At 34.3% G+C, this 24,839-nt stretch overlaps 2 protein-coding genes across 3 annotated transcripts in view; one reads left to right on the forward strand and one right to left on the reverse strand.

The window, feature by feature from the left end:
- The window catches only part of LOC105210478 (lysosome membrane protein 2), a 67,843-nt gene extending 60,849 nt beyond the window's left edge, over window positions 1-6,994 (forward strand). For both annotated transcript variants that reach the window (XM_011181477.3, XM_054229230.1), the window contains 6 exons: window positions 4,011-4,149; window positions 4,227-4,430; window positions 4,509-4,764; window positions 4,836-5,089; window positions 5,545-5,670; window positions 5,996-6,994. In XM_011181477.3, the coding sequence (XP_011179779.2) occupies window positions 4,011-4,149; window positions 4,227-4,430; window positions 4,509-4,764; window positions 4,836-5,089; window positions 5,545-5,670; window positions 5,996-6,337 (1,321 nt within the window). In that variant the 3' untranslated portion in view covers window positions 6,338-6,994. The remainder of the gene's footprint in view (window positions 1-4,010; window positions 4,150-4,226; window positions 4,431-4,508; window positions 4,765-4,835; window positions 5,090-5,544; window positions 5,671-5,995) is intronic.
- A 4,548-nt stretch (window positions 6,995-11,542) lies between these two features.
- LOC128921657 (uncharacterized) lies at window positions 11,543-14,280 on the reverse strand. Its single transcript, XM_054229811.1, has 5 exons — window positions 13,758-14,280; window positions 13,511-13,652; window positions 12,648-13,405; window positions 12,367-12,559; window positions 11,543-12,293 (listed from the first exon to the last, which is right to left on the reverse strand). Exons 1-4 carry the CDS (start codon window positions 13,959-13,961, stop codon window positions 12,497-12,499), a joined length of 1,167 nt encoding a protein of 388 aa, XP_054085786.1. The 5' UTR covers window positions 13,962-14,280; the 3' UTR covers window positions 11,543-12,293; window positions 12,367-12,496.
- Window positions 14,281-24,839: the final 10,559 nt, after the last annotated feature.

Below are 24,839 nucleotides of genomic sequence, written 5' to 3' on the forward strand. Positions count from 1 at the left end.
TTTCTTACATTTACAGTTCATACATTATACCGTTCAATTATGACAGTTATAATTGTCAATTAATTTCATTGATTGACAACACTTAAGCTGTGATTTAGAACTAATTCTAATTACATTATCTAACCGTTACTTAGCTTTGAAGTTAACTTAGTCGTTGGCGTTTTTTTACTAGTAGAGTGGTTTTCATTAGTCTAGATCTATTGTTATTAAATAATTAAAATATTACAATTAAACGTTGTATTAAATAATGATTTGTTTACGGATACAATTCACTTTTAACGGCTTATGTTGACTTTAAATTATTCTAAGTAATGAAATAAAAATATGAACACGCGCGTTTTCGAAATAATTGCATAAAGTCCAGCTCCAGTCCGGAACGTGATCAATTTCCATTCTAAGCGTTGTTGATGGAAATTTTAAATTTATTTAATGGCAGAGTTCGCAATATCCATTGCTGTAAACGTTTTATATGTTAATTTTGCTAATGTTTAATTGCAATAAAAGGTATAAAGATAAAAATATGAAAATTGTCAGTAATAAAATGAATTAAATATAAACAAAACACTTTTTTCTAATTGACAACTATTTTTGTCATTTAATTAGTACGTCATTTAATTCAAACATATCGCTTTAATCAAATTGCTTGCGAATAGAAATATTTAATATTTTTTTGTAATTCTCATATATGTATTTTTAAGTGTGAAAACGTTTTTTAATTTGTCAATTTCTGTTTAAAAATCATTATATTATATTCTACATACATTTAAGTAGCGCGTGCGAAGTTCAAAATTGATTAATAAAATCTTGAATTAACTGATAACCTCAGTGTCAACAACAAATCTACAAACTGGCGTAGGCATACATACATATAAATATATATGTGCAAGTATTCTCTATTTCTCACAAATACAATCAACAACCCTGCAGGAAATTATTGTAATTGAGTGGCTACAACTTGATAGCAAGCGCTTTGTCATTCAGCGCCTTAGTCAGCTGTCATACTTTTATGCTGAATAAGCGCTGAAAAGCCAAAGAGTTAACTATACCTTAATAAATTTCACGTCAGTATTGCTGACCAATTGCGTTCTATTAGTCCACTCTCTATATTACAGATATTTCAAATCATATATGAGTCTTATTGACATTCAGTTGATACTTTTGAAGTGATCCATACTACTAAATTTATATATACTTTAGGATTAGTATTATAGGTGTTTTGTTAGACAGAATATATATTGATTTTTTTTTAACTAAAGAAATAAAACCTTAAACGTTAAAATATTCTAAAAATCAACCAAAGCAGAGTACTCAATCTCAATTTTCCGTCAAGGTATATTGAATTGAGGCGATATTTAATAAAAATGCCCGAGAGCTTCTTATTAAATCAGTTTAAATATTTATTAAAAGTTGTGGTAGGTCTGGAAATGTTGTCTAAAAGTTGACTGAAATAATAATGAATGAATACAATAATACCAAATCGCATATACGATTATACTTGCTGAAATCATATATAATCTACAGTAGATAAGCAACTTTGAAAAATAGCATAAAAAAGAAAAGAACACTTGAGTTGAGGTGTAACCGAACATTTTATACTCTCGCAATTTCATAATTTAATTATATTAATAGAACACACATATTGACCCATATATTCGGCATTACATTCACTAGAATATCGAAAACTATTATATATAGTACATGGAAGCTGGGAAAATTTCTGGATGGAGTTCAACTATTTTTGCCACCAAACTACATTATATCTCACTTAACTTTGTTAAGAAACATCCATCGGATGTTTGAAAACCTTAATATTAGGTATATTGGAGCTAGGGGAAGGAAAGACCCGAATTTACCCATTTTCGGCACAGAGACACATTATTAAAAGAAATTAAAATATTGGAGAGATGTACCGGAAATTTTCGGTAACAAAATATCTATAGTCACTAAGGTCTTCATGTTCGATATTTGGGGACTTGAAAAGTTATAGTCCTTTTTCGATAATTTTTAAATATGCGATGCCACGTCTCTAATACAGTATTTGTATAAAGTTTTATTCCGAAATCTTCATTGAGTTATATGGAAAGTAAGCGTGGCTGTGAACCGATTCGGGTGTTAAAGAAATGTTATGTATCGAGTAGTTTCTGAGAAATCCACGATATAGTTTTTGACCCAGAAGTGAAGTTTACACCTATGAAAGTCTTTCGTAGCGTTCTGACTTATAATATTAATTTCCTATGACTGATAACAAAGAACGCGAAAGGTTGAAATATCCATAAAATATGAACTTCTTGTTATCTCTAAAATAGTTTGAAGCAATCAATTTATTTTTATAATGACAACTATTTTGCTTTCATATCTGTAAATCTCATTTTAAATACTATAAAACGAAGTCAATAAACTTTCAAAAAAGACACCGCACCAAACCGTAAGGAGGAATGATGAATATACCACAAACTCATTGGACCCGCCCTGCGTAAGTGCAGCGTAATTACAAACCTTCAGTTGGAGCTTAGACACGATCGCTGCTTATTTCGAGACAATAAAAGTAAACTCGTAAAAACTTTTACAGTCGACACTAAAAATACTCAACCACAAGTAACTTCTTTCGTTTGTCGGCAAAAAAATGGGCGACTCTATTAGCGGTACGTCACAACAGCACACGCTTAAGTACACAAGTACATACTTAGGTACTTAGAGGCTGTGCCGAAATGATGAATGAAATGCAAAGTCGCACTTGAAACGTCTGAAAAAATACGAAAAAAATTAAAAAAAAAATCGGCTGAAACCGCAAAAAAGTGCCAGCGCCACAGACACAAAAAAGTGAACACAAAAACAATAAATAAATGACTGTTAGGCAAATAGAGAGACAGTTCCTCTGACGAATGCACAAAAACACTGACAGCGCTGACAATAGGCGTCTGTAAACAATAATAAATATTTAAATGTAGAAATGCGTGATTAGATTTAATTTACACTCAGAGACCTAGTGGAGCAGTGGATCTCACCGCAACAACAGCAATAAAAACAATAGCGAAAATCAAAATGACAATGGACATCAAATGCGAAAGACACACTACAACCACAACGGAACTGAGCTGATCTTTGAAGAGCACAACTATTGTAAATAATAATGAGTATTTCCGCACCGAACCGCACCTTTGGAACGGAGAGGGGTCTACGTACAGCATCGCGCAGGGTGCGCGCTTCATTGACTGTGCGATTTTTTGTTTGCCGCTGAACTTGACATTCAACTCATTGTTTGTGAGTGATGAGCGCCTATTAATAGCTGGGTTAGTGATGTTGTGGCGTTAAGCATTAGGAAAGCGCTTTGAGGCCGTTTTTGCACGACGAATTGCGATCTGTAAACACCGAGCAGCGACTTACCTTGACTTTGGCGTTTGTATTATAAAGAAAAGTTTAACACATATAATGTTGTCATTTAAATTATAATCACAAGGAAGTGTGTCTATAATTTGATTTAAATGGGTCTAAGGTTAGTAAGTTGTACTGTGGTATTGGTTGTTCGGAATTGGCTTAAGACTTGTATGTCCCTGTATATGTTGAGTATCATCGAAGTAAGGGCCAGAGGTCAGGATATCACCCAGCATTTGTAGTCACCCAACTTTGATCTGAACCTTTGCGTCTATGTCTTTCTAAGCGTCCATGTTTTACCAACTACCATATCCTCCTTGGGAACTTATCGAACTTAGGGGAATCGGATATATTATATCGTAAACCCTCTCTAAGAATGATGATTTTTACTATAGATCTTTCAAAAAAAAAATCGACAAAATTCATAATTTTTTCAAGGAAATAACACAATTCTGGAGACTACTCTCGTATAATCCAAAAATGTGTTTATTATTTAAAGATCCCCGAGACTTTTGATCTGGTGTGTTAATTAGTTGACTATTAGAGAATATTGTATACGTGGGGCAGAACTGTTCGAAGATTATTTTCCAGTTCTACAAATAGAGATATAATAAAGTTTCTTTATTTTTATTTTACAGAGAAGACATGCAAAAGGTGAATATAAATTTCTACGAAAATCAAACAGTGTCATATCAGCACAAGAAAATTCTGCAATTCGTGCCCGAATTGAGCATTGATAAGAATACACCGATAGTCACACCCAATATTCCTCTATTGGTAAGTACAAATTATACATAATAAATATCAAAAAAGGCAAAAGTTAACTTACTCTCTCACTCTCTCTCTTTCCACAGACGCTTACTAGTCTCAGTCCAAAATTAGGTTATCTGCTATCAAAAACGATTTCCGTAGTGCTGACCGCAGCGAAATTTAAACCGTTCATCAACGTGACTGCCGATCAGTTGGTGTTCGGCTACGATGATGCGCTCGTCAGTTTGGCACATCGATTTTATCCAAAACATATGCGTCCAATGGAGCGAATGGGACTGCTACTTGGGGTAAGTGTGAAGAGATATTCAAAAACAATAAAATGTATACTAATCAGTATCCTCCAAAACTATTTTATACCTCTCCAGCGCAATGGTACACTAACCGAAGTCTCAACTATTAAAACTGGTCTACAAGGCATGGAAGAATTCGGTTACATAGACCGTCTCAATGGACTCGATCACCTGCCTCATTGGCATAAGCCACCCTGTAATCGTATTGCCGCATCCGAAGGCTCTTTCTTTCCGCCACGTGATATAACAAAAGCCGATACCGTTTATGTTTATGACAAGGATTTATGTCGCGTCATACCTTTACAGTACCAAAGAGGTGTACAGAAGGATGGTAAGCCGATTGCTTGATTATATAACTCGCGCCTAATAGCTTTTAAATTTTCCACATTTCTTACTTCACAGGTATTGGCGCTGATCTGTACATCTTACCCGAGAACACTTATGGCGATTCGTCGAATAATCCGGAAAATGAATGCTTCGATACAAACGATTATGAACCGATTAAAGGTCTACAAAACATAAGCCCTTGCCAGTATGGCGCTCCTGTCTACATATCAAATCCACACTTTTATCAAGCCAATGAGTCGTTATTACATTCGGTTGAGGGACTCAAGCCGAATAAGGACGAGCATGAAACATACTTCAAAATACAATCGGTGAGTTTTAAGGTTCAAGTGCGGAGAAGACGATTTTTTCGATCGAGTAATGAGAGAGTCAAGGAAATAACAAGTGTTTTCAGTAAAATGTGCCGAAGACTTTTGATTCTTTTAGAATCTTTTTAGTAGAGTTATCTACAAAGGCTTCATTAACTCGAGTGATAACCCGTTTTTTTCAAATTGGTAATGACGTATTCAAGAAGTTATTACTCAATAAGTGCATGCAATCATTAGAGATACTTATCACCAATATCGGAATATACTTTGAGAATCTTCTATATCTTACCAAAGAACAATATACCGACTTAGATCTTAAAATACTCAGTTTTCCAAAATTTGCTCTGCAATCATAGATTATTACACTGACATAACGGTATTTAATTGATATCCAGGATTAAGATACTTTTACAATAGTAGTAATCTTATAACTAATGTACCATATATATTATTTTCAGAAATTGGGTGTACCACTGGAGGGCAAAGTACGCATTCAACTCAATCTCAAAGTGACGCGAGCGAAAGACGTGTATCCAGTTAAGGATTTTCGAGATTTCATGTTTCCTGTTATGTGGTTGGAAGAGGTAAGATTTAAATATTTTTGGGGAGTTATAAAAAAGCCACCATAAATTGAGGAGAGCTCCAAAATCAGTCGAAAATTTCTAATTTAATCTAAATTATGGCATTTAATATGCAAATCTGTTCTGTAAAAGAACAAAGAATTTTTGACATATCAAACGTAAAAAGCCTCGCAGTGCTATTTGACAGCTGTCAAATATGGATAATTCTTCAACTATCTAAAAAATGAATTTAAGGTTATTAGAAAAGCTGAATCCACACTAAAGTCTCCTACCAATTACATTTGTTTTACAATTTAACCTAAACTAACAAATTTCCACCAATTTCCAGGGCATCTCCGAGCTTACACCCGCCATCCGACGTTGGATCTACTTGGCCACCGTATTCGCGCCGATCATCATACCGATCGCCTCGTATCTGATGATATTCGGCGGCATACTTGCCATAGTCTTCGTCTTCGTGCGCGCATATCAGAACTTCGTGTTCGCACGCGATCCCACATTGGAGATACTCGAGATGGGCCGACGCTCGATAAGGCGTGGCAGCAGCTTCATTGCGCAGCATCAACACAAATTCATGCATCGCGAAAGTTATACGCTGCTGAAGACAGTGCCCGGCGATTTGTTGGATGACAAAGAGGACGCGATACCCATAATGACGAACAGTTCATAGTATTCCTAACAACACAAACAAAAAAAAAAAACAAAATTATGCAAAACCAAAATGAGTCGAGTTGAGTGTACGGCAGCGCGTTCGATTGGGTCTCATGCGTGTTTTAATTTCGAATCGAATTTAGTTTTTAATTAGTTAGTTGTACATTTTAAGTGTAAAGTAGGTGTGAATGATTTAACTCAATGTAAATATGTGTGATGTGTGATGAAATGGCGTAAAATCGAAATCAAGCAACAACAAAAACATGCATACATATGTGATCTAAGTTATTACTTTTGAACGTGTTTGTTGATTTCTCGGATATTTTGTGTGCGTGTGTGTGAGTGTGCGTTGATTAATGTTGGTGAGCGCGTGTCTGCGGCCTTTAGTGCGTTTTAGCTCTAATTCTCCAAAAATCAAGAAAACAAAAATTTTAAAATTACAATTTATTGTTAGTAGAGTATATATATTTATACATATATATGTATGTATTTATCGATAATATGGTGTTTAGCTTTCTTCTTCTTCTTCCTATACTTATAATCATCTTATACAAATTTGTGAAATTCCAGGGTTAGTGGTAAATTTAGTTTAACTGTAAGCATGTACACATTTACAAAAACAAATACACAAACATTTGGAATTAATATATTTTTAGAAACATAATTGTAATGACAGGATTTTTTTTTTCAAACAAGGAAGGCCAAAACAGTAAAACTGAACAAAGAAAAGAATATTTAGTATTAACAAAAAAATTATAAAAAAAGAAAATATATATACATTTGTATACAGAAATATATTTTATACTCCTACATATGTCCAAATTTATAAAAACATATTTAGTAAAAATTATAGAAATTTTTTCGAAAAAATTTCAAAAATCTTGCCCAAAACCAAAATGTACTTTCAATAAAGAAAGTGAAGAAAATTTAGCATAAATTAATACATATTCAATTTATTTTTTTAATTTTGTTACAAAATTTTTCGAAATCTTTTCGAAGTTATTTTCGAATAAAAATACAACTTCGAAAATTTAATTTTTGCTCAAATCAACACACCAAAAACCAAAATTTATTTCTATTACATAAAAAACAAGTTCAATTCCATTCGAAATTTTTTCGAAGTTATTTTCGAAAAAAAATTTCAACTTCGAAAATAATAATTTGTGCTCAAATTAACACACCAAAAACCAAATTTACTTTTATTACACAAAAAACAAGTTCAACTCCATATATTTTTAATAATTCTAGTTTTTAAATACTTTGTACATAGCTATTTATATATTCATATTTAGTATTTCCAATAAAATAATTAATTTTGTATGTACGGGGGTAGTTTATTACACAAAATCTTACGCGTAGCAATTTTAATTATTATTGACTAGTTTGTTAATTACATACATTATGTTGTAAGTTGGAAATTTATTTTTAAAGTAATTTTTTCAAATATATTTCACTAGTCATTTTTACGACACAAAAATGAGAGCAGATTATTATCCGTAAGCAGTTTTCTTAGTATTTAGCTATTTTAAAAGGTTTTTTATACAAAAATAATGTAGTTTTTATTATACACACGTAGTCAATTTAATTTCAATCATAAGCAAAAAAACACTAAATTTTTTTGAGGATTATTGTCGAAATAAAATATTTTTGAAAGAAATTGTTATTTTAGACAAATAAAAAGTTATGAAAATAATTTACAGTTATTTGTCTTATTGCCAAGGAATTTTAGGAGAGTTCAATAAATTGTGAGTATTTTCTAGGTGACATCGGTATTGGATAGAGAGACAGATCGGAGAGACTGATTAATGTCGAGGATGTGGTAAATTTGTATGTTTTTCTGGTCGGAAGGCTTACCTCGATTCATCACAACTTATTATCTTAAATTAGTTTATACGGAAATCTCAAAAATTCTAAATAATCCCAGAGATTAATAGAAAGGCTTATGAATCAACCTGAAAGATTTTTCTCCTGCAAGATCAAAAATCTGCTAGGCAATTTGTTTCGATTCCAGCAAATTCGCATTCGGGATTTACCAAGAATCGTGTTGCTTCAAACTTAGTCTCTTAAAAGTGTGTCGAGCACATCTCTGCTTTAGAATTACTGGTAATACTAGAATGGAGGTTTTATAATTGAATATTTAATGCTGAATTTACGTGGTGTGTTCAAGAAATAACGGGAATTTTGTTCAAAAGTCCAATTGCCATTTTTTTTTTTTTTTATTATGTTGATATATATCCCCCGAAGTACAATACATTTTCAATTGTATTCGTTGCTTACTTTGGCTGTAGCAGCCGCTAAGGACAGATATGAGATTGGCGATTTTCGTTTGTTAAATACTCACACTTCGTTGATTCTACGTAAAATCTTGACCATAAACAATACTCCATATTCGCCAGTCATGACTCCGTGTGTCTTTTTCCTATTTCCAAACATAAAGGGTTTAAGGGGTTTATAAGCATACGATAAATCGCTGAAAGTGCCAAAGACTATTCCAAAAATCGAGTTTGAGGAGAGTTTAGAGGATTAGAAGAAGCGCTCACATAACTGCCTAGTATAGAATAGGGACTAAAGGGTGATCCATTTCCAGGTTCCCTATTCTTTTTAAAGAAAAAAACGTAAAAATTTAAAATTTAGTGAGGAATGTTTATTATCGCTCGAAAGAATATTCATTTTCATTTACTTTTTTTTATGATTATCTCTTTCAAAAGTTTGAGCCAGAAATAGGCCTCATCATATTTTGTACGCTTACAATTTAAAATCTCGAAGTAAAACACGCCAAGTCGTTCTCCACGGTCTTCGTGTACACTATCAGCAAGGGCTGCTAAATTTTCTCCACTGCAATATTATCCAATAATGAATCCAGGGTCTCAAGATGGGTGATGGGATGGTGGTGTTGTTGCTACGCTCAGTAGGCGAAAGATTATGTTGGCCATAAGTAGAGCAAAGTAAGTCTTTCCATGAAGAAATGTCAGACAATAATGAACAAAAATAACTTGACAGCTTGACACAACTGACGCGAGATCTGTCAAAAAAAAGGCTATTGAAAAAAGTACTTGTATCACCTGATATTTTAAAGTCGACAACATTAATGTGAATGAATAAATAGTTTTTTTAATGAAATTTCCGTTTTTTTTTTAACAAACTTCGTATATATTTATGAACCTAACTTTTACCTACAAGCATCCCATGCCAAATTTAATGTTTTTACCATCAATCTCTTGGAGTTATTGTATATATATAGTACAGTAGCGGACAAAGAAAGAGGACCCTCTAGAAATGTGTGATTATTTGATTTTCTTTAAAAACAAAGAGTTATATGATAAAATTTGTTACGCAACTAGATTTATATAAGTATTTCCAACATAAATACAATCTATAATATAAAAATGAATCGCAAACTGTGTTGCTAAGCGCATAACTCGAGAACCGCTGAACCGATTTCGCAAATTCTTTGTTTAGAATGTTTTTAGAGGTACCGGGATGGTTCTTACGGAGAAAAATTAGAAAAAATCCTTGAAAAAGTATTAAATCCACAATTTTTTAATCACCCATACAAACAATTTGTGTCGTTAGTCTCGAAAAAAGTCGAGAAGGGCCAAACCGATTTGGCTAATTTTAGTTTTGAAATATTTATGGACGGCCAGGGAAGGATTAGAAAGTAAGTATATATCGAAAAATTGTTAGGAAGATAACAAGATGATTTTATTGAAATTGACAACAAAATTATAAAAAAAAAAAAAAAAAACAATAAATAATAATATTTTGAAAGTTGCTTTTCATTGTTGCTTTGATAAAATATTTTTATCATTGCTCAATTGTATAAGGCTGTGTCGATAGCCCAAAACAATTTGTAACAAGTAGGGAAAGGCAACCGAACATTTTATACTGTTGCAATTTATTGATGTAATTTTATTACACACAATTTGAAATAAAGTCCAATAGAATAAAGAAAATCAGCATATCTAGTACATGAGGGTTGAGGTAATTCCTGAACCGATTTCACTCATTTTCAACGCCCATTTATAATGGGAATGGGGGCAACTTGGCACCTGTTAGTAGGCAGACAAATGGCAATTCGGCCTTGAAATTACTCCTAAATTGCAAATCAACGAAACACCAGTCTGCAAAATCGCCAAAAAAAAGAGCAATAAAGAAGATTTTCCAGATATTCAAGTGTAAAAAACAAGGACCTCTTTGATCTTAATGCGATAATTTAGAATTTCGTTAAAGGAGAGTTGACACAGTTATAAACCAGGATGACGAATTCAATTATCCCACAGACTATTTTAAATTGCTGGACTATCCCCACTCACTTGCAATTAAAAGTAGTGTGAGTTGTCATCAAGCTGCGTAACATAAATCAACATCAAACTTTGCAAAAGAACAAGACTGGCTGTGAAGAAGGTAATCAATATCGTGACCAAAGCCAAGATAAAGCTAACTCTGAAATTTGGTCATTTGTTACTTTCTCCAATATACGATTAAAAAAAATCAATGTTTTACAAATTATGACGATTTACGCTTAACACAGATCTACAATAATGTCTATCAATCAATTTTTCGCTGCATTGAAAGATTTAATAATTTAATGTATACCTTAGCCACAAAAACGTGTGGCCGGGTCTGCTAGTTTTCAGTTAAAAATAAATATTTTCATTTTCGATTAGAAGCCAAAATAAAATATTTCCGATATTTGAATTTCAAATATGGTATTTATTAATAATATTCTTAAAATTAAACCCGATACAATTGATTTTTTTTTTTGAAAATAGTAATAATGATGGAGATACCAAAATGTCTTCATTTAATATTTCGATTTGGCTCGATGGCATGGTGCAGAATCATCCTGAAAAATTATTTATGAAAAAGTGCTCTTCAATTGAAGGGGCCATGTTCTCCAGTAAGAGCTGTAGATATTTATTTGAGTTAACATTTCCATCAATTAAGGGCAACTTTCCAGCACCATGATAACAAAAACACCACCCGATAATTAGGGTCCCCCCTGCCTAACGGTACTTATTAATTATATATTAAACGGCATTATAGAATAAACCGAAGTGGTTAATTTTGGAATTATCTGAAAATATGACTTTTCTCCAATACTCCTTGGTCCAAATTTTGTGCAATTTAGCCCACTGGAGGCGTTTTTGTCGCATTTTTAACGAAAAAAGTGGATTTTTAGATGGCCAACGGCCAATTAATCCGGTGTTTTGGAGTAGGGATGGAAAGAGCGCGAGCGGAATCGATTTTTGACTTTGGAATTGACTTCTAGTTTTTCGATTCTGGAAGTCAATTAATCAACCCCGATAGTCGACTTTTGTGACTTAAGTTGACTTTTTATAAATTAAGCAACTCGTACACGAAATTCATTAGATATATCAATATTTTTTTAGTTTTTAACATATTATAAAAAGTATTTTAGGATTTCATTGCATACATTTTGGTATTGGATAATAAAATTGCTTTTTTTAATTAAAAAACAAAAAATTTAAAAATAAATAACTACGAAAACCACATTTCTTCGCCGATTGATCTTAAAAATATTAGCTCATTAATGTGCTGAGGTGATAAGCGACTCCTCAACTGATTTGCGATAAGTCCTGCATGTGAAAATAATCGCTCACAGGGTACAGACGTTGCAACTATTGGCAAGTACTTTTTAGCTACTTTCCATAGATACGGATATTCATATTTCATACTTTCCCACACAGTGAACGGATTAGGATTTTGTTTCCGATTGACAGCCGGGCGTGTCAAATATTGTCGTAATTGTATTGGTAATCCTCCAGCCTCATCAGAATCTGCAAGATAGGAACTACAACTCACAGTGTTATCAAAATAAGACCATAAATCATCATTGTCATCGTTCGTTTTCTGAGATTCCGGACCTCAAATAGCTAATATCTCATCTTGAGGGTTAATATTTGCCACCGCTGCTGCCAATGCTAATTTTCGTTCTGTCTTGACAAGATCAGCTACACAAAAAATTATATTAAGATTAAACTAAACCATAGAAATAATCAAATAATGTTTGCATAATCAACCTACCGACATTAGTTACCGCTCGTGCAGAATCCCGAATACTTTGAAAACCAAACTTTTTATAACGAGGATCAACCAATGATGCACAAGCGTACAGTTTTACGGATTCAATATTGCCGTATTTTGTTTCGATGTCTTAAACCATTCTCTTTTTCAAATGTCGCCCAATTAAAGTTTCTGGCGTTAACTCTTCAATCTTCTGTAAAATATAAAATCAATTTATTCAATAAAAATTCAAAACAAGATAATATTGCAATAGCTTTGCTAGTTTAATAATGGGAACTTACTTTTCTAAGACTTGAAATCAAAGGAATGCACTTGCTCAATGTTACACATTTCTCAAAACAAACTTCTTGAGTTATTTGCAAGAGAGGTTTTAAGATGTCACGAACTTCTACTAACGCATCGATTTCCTCACCTGTGATCATGTTAGGTGGCTTAGCTTTCAAAGATTTGTCCATCTTCACTTGTAAAAGCACTTTACTGACATGATCAGCAAGCACAATGAAACGGTCAACCATTTCAAAACAGGAGTTCCATCTCGTTCGCACTTCCTGAATTAATTTCAGACGAGAATTTTCAGGCTTGTCCTTCTGTAATTTCAGCAGCTCTGTAGTCGCTCTTTCACTTTGTCGAAAGAATGTGACAATTTGTTTAACTTTTGACAATAGCTCACGCAATGAGGATTGCTCAGTATGATCTGTAATTAAGTCTTCAAGATTGTCAATAGCATCATTTTCATCAGCGGGTAAGTCGGAAACTTGATTTCGAGATTCAGATGCAGGTGGAGTAATATTAACTTCGATAAGGCGCTGACCAATATTATTTATTACATGTCCAAAACATGAAATGTGTTCCCCATCGCCGAACTCACTTTTAATAGCTCCTTTGATGTTTGCGCCCCCGTCTGAAACGAATGCTGCTATTTTACTATCATCAAGACCCCAGTCATTGCATATATTTCTTAATTTCAAGCTCAAATTTTCTATTGTTTTCCTCTCTTCCATGAGATAAGCGCCCAGCTCAACAGTCTTCATCTCAGTTTCTGTGAAGAAAGGTTAATATGTCAATAAAGCTAGGAAACAATGAAAATGCATGATAGAAGAAATTAATAAGATTAACGTTGTTTCCTAATTCAATTCACTACTACCTGAAAAAGAATTAGCATTGTTTATACAACGATCCATAGGACCTTGGACCTGAGATTGTACTGTGGAATTTTCTTGAACAGATGATTTTGTTTGAGGTACCAAAGCAACCGATGGAACAGATGATTCGACAGCGACTAAAACCTAAGAAAAAAAATGATTAAGTTAGTATCAATATAAAAAATTAAATTGTCTGTGGAGAGGAATAATTTATGTACAAACTTTAAAAAGTTCTTCAAAAGCACTTACTTTTTTAGGCTGAACTTCGAAATCATTGTGACTGTCATTCAATCTTTCATTACTTGACGGAGGAGCAATCTTATGAGCACATTGTAAGTGCTTCATCATTGATGTGCTTTTATTAAACAAAAACTGTTTATGACATAAATCACACTTAACTTTACTGCCATTGTTAACTTTTGTGCAATAGGCCCATATCAAACTGGGAGCCATGATAAAGAATTGTTCAATACTATGTACCGTATATTAAAAAGTTAATTACATCAATTACCGGCGGCAATATAAACATTATATTGTTATAGACCAATCAGAAAATCAGAAAGAGGCTATTTATAAAGAAACGCTTCGATTGGTACTTTGTATTGTGATTTTAAAAGTAATCTTATAGTGATTATCTTAATTCATCAACTGTCAAAGTCATCGAGTAAAAGTCGATTTTAATCGATTCAAGACAAGCATGAATCGATCCTAAAAAGTCTATTATTTCTAATAAAAGATCGATTTTCGACTAAAGTCAGAGTCGACTTTTCCATCCCTATTTTGGAGGCGCCATAGTACAATCCGTGTTCTGATTTCGGTTTCATTCAGTTTCCGAACTTCGATTCTAATGTCTTCTTCGGTTTTGAATTTGTTCCGAATTCTAATCCGCTTAATATGGTAGCCTTCTTCAGGCGTCCGGAGCCAGCTTTGCGTTTTATAGACACAGTCTTTGGATATTTGTAACACCCAGAAGGAAGCGTCGGAGGCCCTCTAAGGTATATATATAAATGATCAGTATGTTGAACTGAGTCGATTTAACTATTTCCGTCTGTCTGTCTATCTGTATATATACGAACTAGTCCTTAAGTTTTTAAGATATCGTTTTGAAATTTTGTAGATGTTATTTTCTCTTCAAGAAGCTGCTCATTTGTTGGAACTGCCGATATCGAACCACAATATCATATAGCTGCCATACAAACGGAACAATCGGAATCAAGGTCTTGTATGGAAAACTTCCGCATTTGACTACATATCTGCACTAAATTTGGTGTGAGTTATTGTTTATAGAAATAATTTAATCTCCGATTACGAACGATCGTAATCAATGGCTTCTATGGAAAATTTTCGCATTTGACGTGGTATCTTCACGAAATTTGACATGGATCACTGCTTAAGGTAATAATATAATCTCCGAAGAAATTGTTCAGATCGGTTAACTATATAACCTTAATGTTTCTAGCAAACAACCCGGCTAAAAAGAATTAGTAAAATGTTTTCTTTTTTTTACTTACTTTTTCTTACGTCTTTAGATTTGCTTAAACACATAGTTACTAAAAGAAATGCACCTGTGAAGGGTATATTAGCTTCGGTACACCCGAAGTTAACGTTTTTTCTTGTTTTGAAGTAGTTCTGGGATCGCATTTTTGCCCATTTTATTTGCAATGAATGACGTGTGCACACAGGAAAATAAATAAAAACGTTTTCTTGTATCTGTATAACGTACTTAGTATAATAAAAACTTTTTTTTTGTATATGAAAGTTTGATTTGTAAATACTACATAGCTTTAAAGCACTGCAAGTAAGTGTCCCGTTTTTTTGTCCGCTACTATATATGGAATATTGAACAATATATTTCAAATAATTGGATGTAGTTATTAACTGGGATGGCACAGCCAGAAATTGTAACTCTATATCAAATTCAATTAATTTAACGCACTACAAATAAGTGTTATATGAAGAAAATTATTATTTTCTTAGCAAGAATTTGGGAGAAGCAAAAAATAAATTTTTAAATAAACCAGCAATTTTAAATAACACACATACACATACATATGTATATACACATGTATGTTCATGTAATTTAGAAGTTTCCAATTAGTTTACTTCACATGAAAAATAAATTGCTTTCATTTACTGTAAAACTAACAAAATAAAGAATCGTACTTTTCTCAAATATTAATTACACTTTGAATTTCTTCCTTAAAATAAACATTTTAACTAGTAAAAAAACATACATATGTAATCTACGCATTACTCCGAGCCAGTTGCATGGCCACTGAGCTAACGAATGAAAACAAAAAACGCTCAAATTCACCTGTGCAGCTATGAAATTTGTGTTTGTTGTTTTTGTAACTTTATGAAAACTGCAGTTTTACGCCTTAAAGGTTTCCATTTAAGTGAATGTCAAAAGCAGAAATTGCATAAAATGAAAATGGAATGCTACTCACACACTCACTTCTGCAGAAATATTGAATGTGTGCGTGTGTGTGTGCTTTTTTGTATTGTATGCAAAGAAAGTTTTTCTTCAACTTGAAATTCACTGGAATTGCAGTTAGAAACAAAAAACCCGTCGTAAATTGGTTGCACTTTTGCAATATACATTTGAGTGAGTGAGTTAGTGCGGACTCAGCGCTGACCCAACAGCTGATAAGTACATCATATATAAAATTTAGCAACAATAATTCTCATTCAACAACATACATATGTAACGAAAATCGTGGTCGAGAGCGTAAAAAGTTAATTTATCGTCACTAAAGCGGAAAGGCAACCAAAGAAAACGAAGGAAATAATGGGCGAAAAAGTAATAAAACAAACAATTGTAAACATCAAAAAGAGCGTCAATCAAAAGCTTCAAAACATTTCACAGTTCCTTCAAATTATAGTTTCACACAATAAAAGCGAAGAGCAAAAGGGACGCAGTGGACGAACAAAAAAACGTGTGCTGCAAATCATGGTCACACAGAGAAGCATACTTTCAGCGGCAAAGCAATTTGACCAGCGACCATATAAGGTCCCTTCCACGACCCCTCCTACACAAGCTGCGGCTACTACTCGCCATGTGGCAGCAACATATGGCGGCGCTATTGGCCACTGCGGCAGTCGAGCTACCCCAACAACTTGCCGATAAAGCTGAAAAAATACAAACACACACTCACTCAAACAAAAAAATATTTATTATTGGGGTTTGGGGGGGGCGGGCTCTGGAACTGGCAAGAAGCTGGTAAACTGGCTTATGTAATTCACAAGTGAAGAAAGAAATATGCTGCCACAAGTTAAAAATTCGTAAATCATATTTCAACAGGCCAAATCAAAGCGGTCAAAGCGGAGTACTTTCCTAGCGCAGAACAGAGAGGGAGAAGACGGGGATATGAAAGCAATCAGTGGCACAGAAAAATGGCGCACAATACCAGCATGAAATAAGAAACGGCGAGTAAGCTTTCGTTTTGCACACAAAGCACCGTTATTGCGGTACTCTTACACAGTCGTATAAACTGACCTCACAGCGGGCGGGCGGGCGGAAATTGTGAAAAAAAAAATATTACAAACAATTGGAGTTTTGATGGGGGCAAAGGAGCTGTATAAAAGAAAGAAAAACAAAAACAAAAAATTAATAAAAAAACAGCTTTCAAATAAAGCAGTACAAACGCACACAAATCTTGCATTCGATTTCAGGAAGAATGAAGTACCGTTTCAGCATATTTATACTCTCGCAACAAAAGTTGCTAAGAGAGTATTATAGTTTTGTTCACATAACGGTTGTTTGTAAGTCATAAAACTATACGAGTTAGATATAGGGTTATATATATCAAAATGATCAGGGTGACGAGACGAGTCAAAATCCGAATGTTTGTCTGTCCGTCGGTCCGTCCGTCCGTCCGTGCAACGGATAACTTGAGTAAAAATTGAGATATCTTGATAAAACTTGGAACACAAGTTCCTTGGGACCGTGAGAGGGTTGCTTTCGAAAATGGGCAAAATCGGCCCACGCCCACAAAATGGCGAAAACCGAAAACACATAAAGTGTCTTAACTAAGCCATAAATAAAGTTAAAAAAGTAAAATTTGGAACAAAGGATCGCACTAGGAAGGGGCATATTTCGATGTAATTTTTTTGGGAAAGTGGGTATGGCCCCGTCCCCAAATCGGTTATTTGTATATATCTCGCAAGCCAATAAAGCTATATAAACTTAACTTTCTGCAGTCGGTTCTCTTACGTACTCTACCACACACCATGAAATTAGTTGAAATCGGATAATAACCACGCCCACCTCCCATACAAAGGTTAGGTTGATAATTACTAAAAGTGAGTTTACTCAGTAATAAAAAACGCCAGAAACACTACACTGCACTCATATTTTTTTACAAAATGGAAAATGGGCGTGGCATCGCCCACTTATGGGTCAAAAACCATATCTCAGGAACTACTCGACCGATTTCAATGAAACTTGGTTTGTAATAGTTTCCTTACATCTCAATGAAATGTTGTGAAAATAAGCCAAATCGCTTAACAACCACGCCTACTTCCTATATACCAGAACTTTGAAGACGATCTGAATCGTTTACTTTACAATATATAAAGTAAGCACTAGTGAAGATATCGATGCAGAACTTTGCACAAATACTACGTTTATAGTGTGGCAGCCCCATCATAAAAATCGCCAAAATCGGACCATAGGTTTTCAAGGCCCCATATATCGAACATGGGGACCTCGGTGATTCTAACTTAATATTAGGGTTTCCAACTTTCAATGGACTTTATACAATATATATGTAGGTCAAATTGTGTATTATATAATATTAATAATGTTAAATAAATAAATTGCGAGAGTATAAAATGTTCGGTTACACCCGAACTTAGCCATTCCTTACTTGTTTTTTTTTATTTCTTTATAAATAACAACTGAAAGCTCGGTGGTACACATATTTTCGACAAAAGCACGTGTAATAAATAAAGAAAAAATAATTATAGAAAAAACTAAAACAATAAAGGAACTGCATAATTACAAAAACAACACTTTGATATCATACTTCCTTATGGGACCTAAAAACCGTTAAATATTTCTGGCAAGCACTTTTATGCGACTTTAATGAGTTCCATGAGTTTCCAGCGAACGATTTGGAATACTAGAAAAGCTTTTTGTATTTTGAAGTTTTTTTTATACTTTTAATATTTTTTTATTTTATTTTTTGATTTTTTTTCCGAACGCTAGTACGCTCTTTCTTTTAATCTATTTAATCTATTTCAAGTGGTCAATCTATTTCAATACTAATTGAAATTAATTATGTCAGCATTGTAAGCGTTGTTATCCAAATCGGTTGGTTCTCTCACCGTTTTTCAGATTTCAGTGGGGAGATTGAATGTGTCAAAAGCAGAGGCTGTCGCAACGGAGGGTGGGATTGTTCGCTATTAGAGACCGTAACAGTCCTTGTTACTACAATTACAGCGATTATCTACAGCAACCGTTTAAAGTCTGAAGATCATAAGTGATGGTAATTTAGATATCCATATTCAATCTCCCTCATTTTATTTCACTAACTAATTCAAATTCTAATTTGTTGTTTGGTATCAATGGATTGGGGTTCCACATTTTTATGACAAACGAATGCTCGTTATATTAAAGTGTTATAATAAAACTTTTTAAAATTAGAAAAATTACTACTGCCTTCTTCGTTAAATTAAGTACATATCTTTGAATCATTGGTTAGATTATCAAACATAAGTTTCATTATTTCCAAGTACTACTCATTGATTCCACGAAACCCATATATCGATTATAATTTGTTATTCCTTTAAGAGCATGTTTCTTCAACTTAAGTCAATGTGATTGTATCCCAGAACTTGAGACATTTCTTGGTAATGACAGATTTTTAAATCTTGAATTATATTGCCTCAAGATGATAAAAATGTCCTTGGCCTATTTCGTGACTAGTATATAGTTCCAAATTCAGACTTTTTATATCCTAACATTCAACAAGACAAATCTCTGGCTATATCTTTTCATCTTACTAGGTTTTTGGGTTTGTAATTCAAACGCATGCTTACCCAAAACTTTCAAAAAGTACCTTTCGAGTCCCTTGAGGAACCTTGAAACCCGTCAAAAAATCTATATGGACATTGCCAACCCCAGTTCTCGTAAATTCCCTCCAGTTTCCCAACGCTTCTTGTTTTTTTTTTTCAAAACTACTCCGTGTGAGTCTCATTTGAAATCAGTAATACAATCCCCAATTAGTAATTGTAAAAAAATTTAGCAGTTAATACATTGTAAATTCCTTGACTCCGAATTCGGTACTATTTAATATTGGACTTAATACAGAACATTTTTACTGACATACCGGCCGACATTGGATAAAGAAGATAAAAATTTTGAATATTTATACATTGAGCACCATACTTGACATTAGAAGGTATAAACATAGAAACTTTCTGAATTGTTAGATGCATTAACTTAATTATCTAATGTCTCATATACATAATATTAATCGACGAAATCTGATTCGGAAAGCTTTTTCTTTAATACGATGAGGTCTAGAATCAATTTCTGTATATATATACATATATCACGAATCGATCTATAATATATCACATTCATTTGAATCTATAACATTCCTAGAAATTATAAAATTATCACGATCATGACATTTTCATTGCAGAAAAACAAACCACTCATTAATTTTCAGTAAAAGAAAACTTCTCTCACACAGCAGATGTTTTATATATGTTTTATCCTATGACTCCGCGTAGAGCAAAGAGTCACAATAATATTCTTCCATTTATTTCTTTCTATCTTGTGCTAGCCTCTGGAATTTGAACTCCACCTTTTTTGGACCGTAGATATGTATTTCGATGTACAAATGTCCTCTCCAGGTCATAGTGGGTCGGCCTGTCCTTCGGCTGTCTTGCGAATTTCCAGTCGATAGCTCTCCGACTGATTATATCTGGATCTCGTCTCAGAACATGCCCGAGTCAGCACCATTTTCTTTTGGATATTTTGGTCTACCTGGCTATTTGATTTGTACGTGATATAAGTCCGAGTAAGAGACGGTGACGGACTACAAAATGCGTCAAATGTTGCAAAGTCTTCGGTTTGTGAAAACTTAAAGCTTTTGGATGTCTGAGTCTACAAGGTTCCATGCTTCGCAACCGCATGGAACGGTTGATTTAACATTGAAATTGGGTACTTTTTGGGACCAAGGGAATTGACAGTTTGCTTTGAAGATATACCGAGTGGAGATCAGCTTTTGTCCTTTTTCCATTTGTTCTCCTAATCTATAAAGAGTAATTCTTCAAAAATCACATAATCTATCCACTAAATTAATATTTTTATTGAAATGTCCGAAAACGTAAATATGCAGACCCCGACTTAAACATGTCAGAAATTTATAATTGATAACTCCTGCTGATAAGAATCAAATCAAAGCTCCATGCATTGTATATATATTCTTAAGAGAGGTCATTGTGCCTCATGAACTTCCTTATTTATTCAATTCATATAAAATAAATGAAAACGATTATAAGATGTCAGCACATGTCAACCTCACAACAAATGCCGCCTCAACTCCGCTCCCATCATGCGACTCCACATTATATAGAATTAATTGCAATTAAATATTTCTATTTGCGTACAATAAGGCATTTAATTTGCCATTCACTGACCGATAATAATAAAACTTTGCCGTTGAATGTCAAAAATCAACCCATAGCGATGGCAATCAACCACCCAATAGCCGAAACGTTTAGCCATTTTATTGAACCACCGAATGAGGAGTTGATTGGTTAGCTGATTTCGATGGTCGGTAATTTCAACAATTTCCCCAAATTATTTCTATATGCCCATGCAAAGTGGCAACCGCCAACTGCCACCACCACCACCACCACTGCACAAACAACAAAAAGCGTACGAAAAAAAACATTCTTAAAGTAAATGAGATGCAGGACGCGTTGACAGCGCTCAAGCAGCAGTTGTTGCTCCATTCAACGCAGACATCTCAATCCCCGCCGAAGACGCAGTCGACGCAAAGTGCGTGCAGCGATTATAAGATTTGCTCGACGGCCCAGCCATTTATCCACTTACCTCACCACTACAGTGAACAACAAAAGCAACGCAGGACCAACGGAATTGAAATATCTCGAGAGCGGATGTAATAAAAAATGTTTATTATTTGGTAGCACCGAGCTACGCGATGTGCGAAGTGTGCTAGTAGCAGTGGTGTGGGTGGCTGCTTCGGCTGTAAGCAAGTTTATGGTTATGAGGTCACGCACATAAACGCATGAAACGAAGACCCTGTGGGAAAAATAAATAAATTTGAAAATCTGAAACTAATAATTCTTACGATACCTAATTTTTTGAATATCCTAGACAAATTCCATAAGGTGTTGAGAGCATTGCTACCTCTGCCAATTAAAAATCTAAAACTTAGAAAATTTTAGAAATTCAAAAATTGATTCATCACAATCTCTACACAAGAGAAGAAAGTGTACTGTTCCCTTGACAATCCTGCCTAAATAACCCCAACTTTGACCCGGACCCATACTTTTATCTTATTCGGCCAAGTGCTGTCCATTCGGGGCCAAATTCCTCAAAATTATTGCTCTATTATGTCTTGCTTCAGAACAATTTTTTACGTTTTATCCCCTTTAAAATCCTAAGGACTTTACAGAAAATACAAAGGTCTTAATAACCATGTGGTGTAATGAACTGCTTTAGCGAGATCTCTGGACAGTAGGCAAAAAAAGCTGGTATTAAGGAACTCAACTGGGCACTAAAAAATATATAGAATGATTCTTGAAGACGTCGAGATATCGAACAAAGCCAAGCAACAAATATGTCATGTGTTCTTTCGACTTGAATTCTCAAACTTCTGTTCTGTTCCAATTTCTTCTGCGATATACAATAGAACGTACCGATGTGTCTTGAAAAATACATTCTACCACTATAATCTAATCTACTATCACTACTTATATACTGGGGTCAGGAAAGAAATTTTGATACTATGCTCAGGAGACAGTTCTTGAACACAAAGTCGATTTAATTTTGCATCCACTTTAGAATAGTGTTATTATGTTACAGCTTGAAAATGTGCGAAAGATGGGGCTTCTCTGATCTAAAAATGGTCGAAATCGGACTAAAATGATTCAAGAGTCAGATGCTGAATATAAGGACCTCCTACGGATCTAAAATTATACCGAAAACATAAGTCAATTTGAAAGATAGTTTATAGAATTAAAGGGACATATTTTTTCTAGTAATAAAATCGGTCAGTATTTCTTTTAACCCCCTTATACCCATATATTGATTAACGAAGTTCTCGATATAAATTTCCGATTTTAATTATCGACGAGTGTAAGTAAAATTTAAGTTATACTGACTGAAAAGGAAAAAGTAAAAATTCAAATTCTTTCAACGGTATTCTCGATCATAATCACTTTCCTGCTGGGAAATCAACAACGTATGTCTGTCTGTCTGTATGTATGAAGGCAGATTTAATATTCTTGTATAATTCATAAGAAATTCTATCAACGCGAAAGAAATGCGTTAAAATATTCTAAGTGGGCAACAAGCTGACGCCACTCAATATAGAGGCGAAGCAAGCCGGCACTTACACACATACAAACACACATCCTTATTAGAACAGATTGTTGGATTTAAGCACGAGGTCTCTATTTCTTTCTTCCTTCTCTCTCCGCACATCTTCAACTCCACAACCACCAACCTACCCAACTGAATGACTGACTGACTGCCTGCCTGCCTCTGGCTTTTCCAACCACCCACTCGATTAGCTGCTAAACGCCTGCTAAGCTTTACTCAGCCCCCTCCGAGTGTAGAGCGAGTGCGTAAAATTGGCTGGCGGTTTGTCCGCTTGACTGCCTGGTGGGTCGATTGGTTGGACTGCCTGGCGGTGGTTCCACGTATTTTCCGGTGCGTTGCACAGGTTATTTATTTACTGGCGATATTTTCGTTTTCATGGCCCAATGAGAACTTTTCGAATACGTATTCAATTGCAACCACCGCTCTCCGCGCTCTCCTTCCTTTGATGATTCGATGGCATAAATCGGAAATTATACTATACCACGGCAACATATTGAGTGCGCTGGCTGCAGTTGTGACGGAGGCGGCGTTTCGCAATTGTGACTTTATGGCGAAGAAATTTGGCGTTTTGTTTCCGATAAAGTTCTGTTGCCATTTCATTATTGCCTTCACACACGGCGCTGCTTTGATTCAACTTTGACTGTGCGAAGTCCTTCAACCGCTCGGCTGTGGGCTGCATAAATGTTGGATTATCGGCTTGAAGGGGTGTGAGCGGAGGAGCTGGGTGGTGTGCGGTAGCAAATTACTTTGATATACAATATTTTTATTGGATTTTATAGCATTCATAAACGAAATTTTCGACATTCCCTTTTTATTGTGGCGAGTTAGCCGTGATTTGGCGAAATGTTTTCGGTACTTTTTATGCCTAAATAATGGCTAACATAAAGTTATTGCAAATTATTCGATATACGAATATTTGATGGTCGTCAGTTGGTGCTAACTGATTTTTTATGCCCCACAAATACAACAATAATAACGTTAAGTGAAATATACGCACATACTTCCATATTGAGGAATAAAAATATGAGTCAAATATTTCAAATATACAATTATTTAACAAGCAAGTATGGAAGGCTAAGTTCGGCTGTGACCGAACATTTTATACTCTCGCAATTTATTTATTTAATATTATTTAATACACAATTTGACCCACATATTCGTCATATACAGTTGAACTTCCCTAACTCGAATCACAATAATCCACAAAAAAAACTTCGAGTTAGAGAGACTTCCGAGTTACGGAAGGCAAATTGTACGAAATTTGACTCCTATTGCCAATTCAAGAGTTTGAGTTATGGGGAACTTCTAGTTATAGAAGTTCGAGTTATGGAAGTTCAACTGTATATGGTATAAAGTCCATTGAAAGTTGGAAACACTAATATTACGTTAGAAGCACCCGAAGTCCTCATGTTCAATATATGGGGCCTTGAAAACCTATGGTCCGATTTCGGCGATTTTTAGAATGGGGCTGCCACACTATAAACATAGTATTTGTGCAAAGTTCTGCACCGATATCTTCACTAGTGCTTACTTTATATATTGTAAAGTAAACTATTCAGATCGTCTTCAAAGTTCGGTATGTAGGAAGTAGGCGTGGTTGTGAACCGATTTGGCCTATTTTCACAACATATCATTGGTATGCAAGGAAAATATTACAAACCGAATTTCATTGAAATTTGTCGAGTAGTTTCGAAGATATAGTTTTTGACCCATAAGTTGGCGGAGCCACACCCACTTAAAATTTT

This window comes from Zeugodacus cucurbitae, chromosome 4 (genome assembly GCF_028554725.1).
Source record: "Zeugodacus cucurbitae isolate PBARC_wt_2022May chromosome 4, idZeuCucr1.2, whole genome shotgun sequence".
Taxonomy (NCBI): Eukaryota; Metazoa; Arthropoda; class Insecta; order Diptera; family Tephritidae; genus Zeugodacus; species Zeugodacus cucurbitae.

Excerpts from the sequence above, each read along its gene's own strand:
- LOC128921657 (XM_054229811.1), bottom strand. The coding sequence starts at position 13,961 with ATGGCTCCCAGTTTGATATGGGCCTATTGCACAAAAGTTAACAATGGC. Across the intron at positions 13,653-13,757 it reads TCGAAGTTCAGCCTAAAAAA|GTTTTAGTCGCTGTCGAATC; the intron begins GTAAGTGCTTTT and ends TTTTTTTCTTAG. Across the intron at positions 13,406-13,510 it reads CAATGCTAATTCTTTTTCAG|AAACTGAGATGAAGACTGTT; the intron begins GTAGTAGTGAAT and ends CTTTCTTCACAG.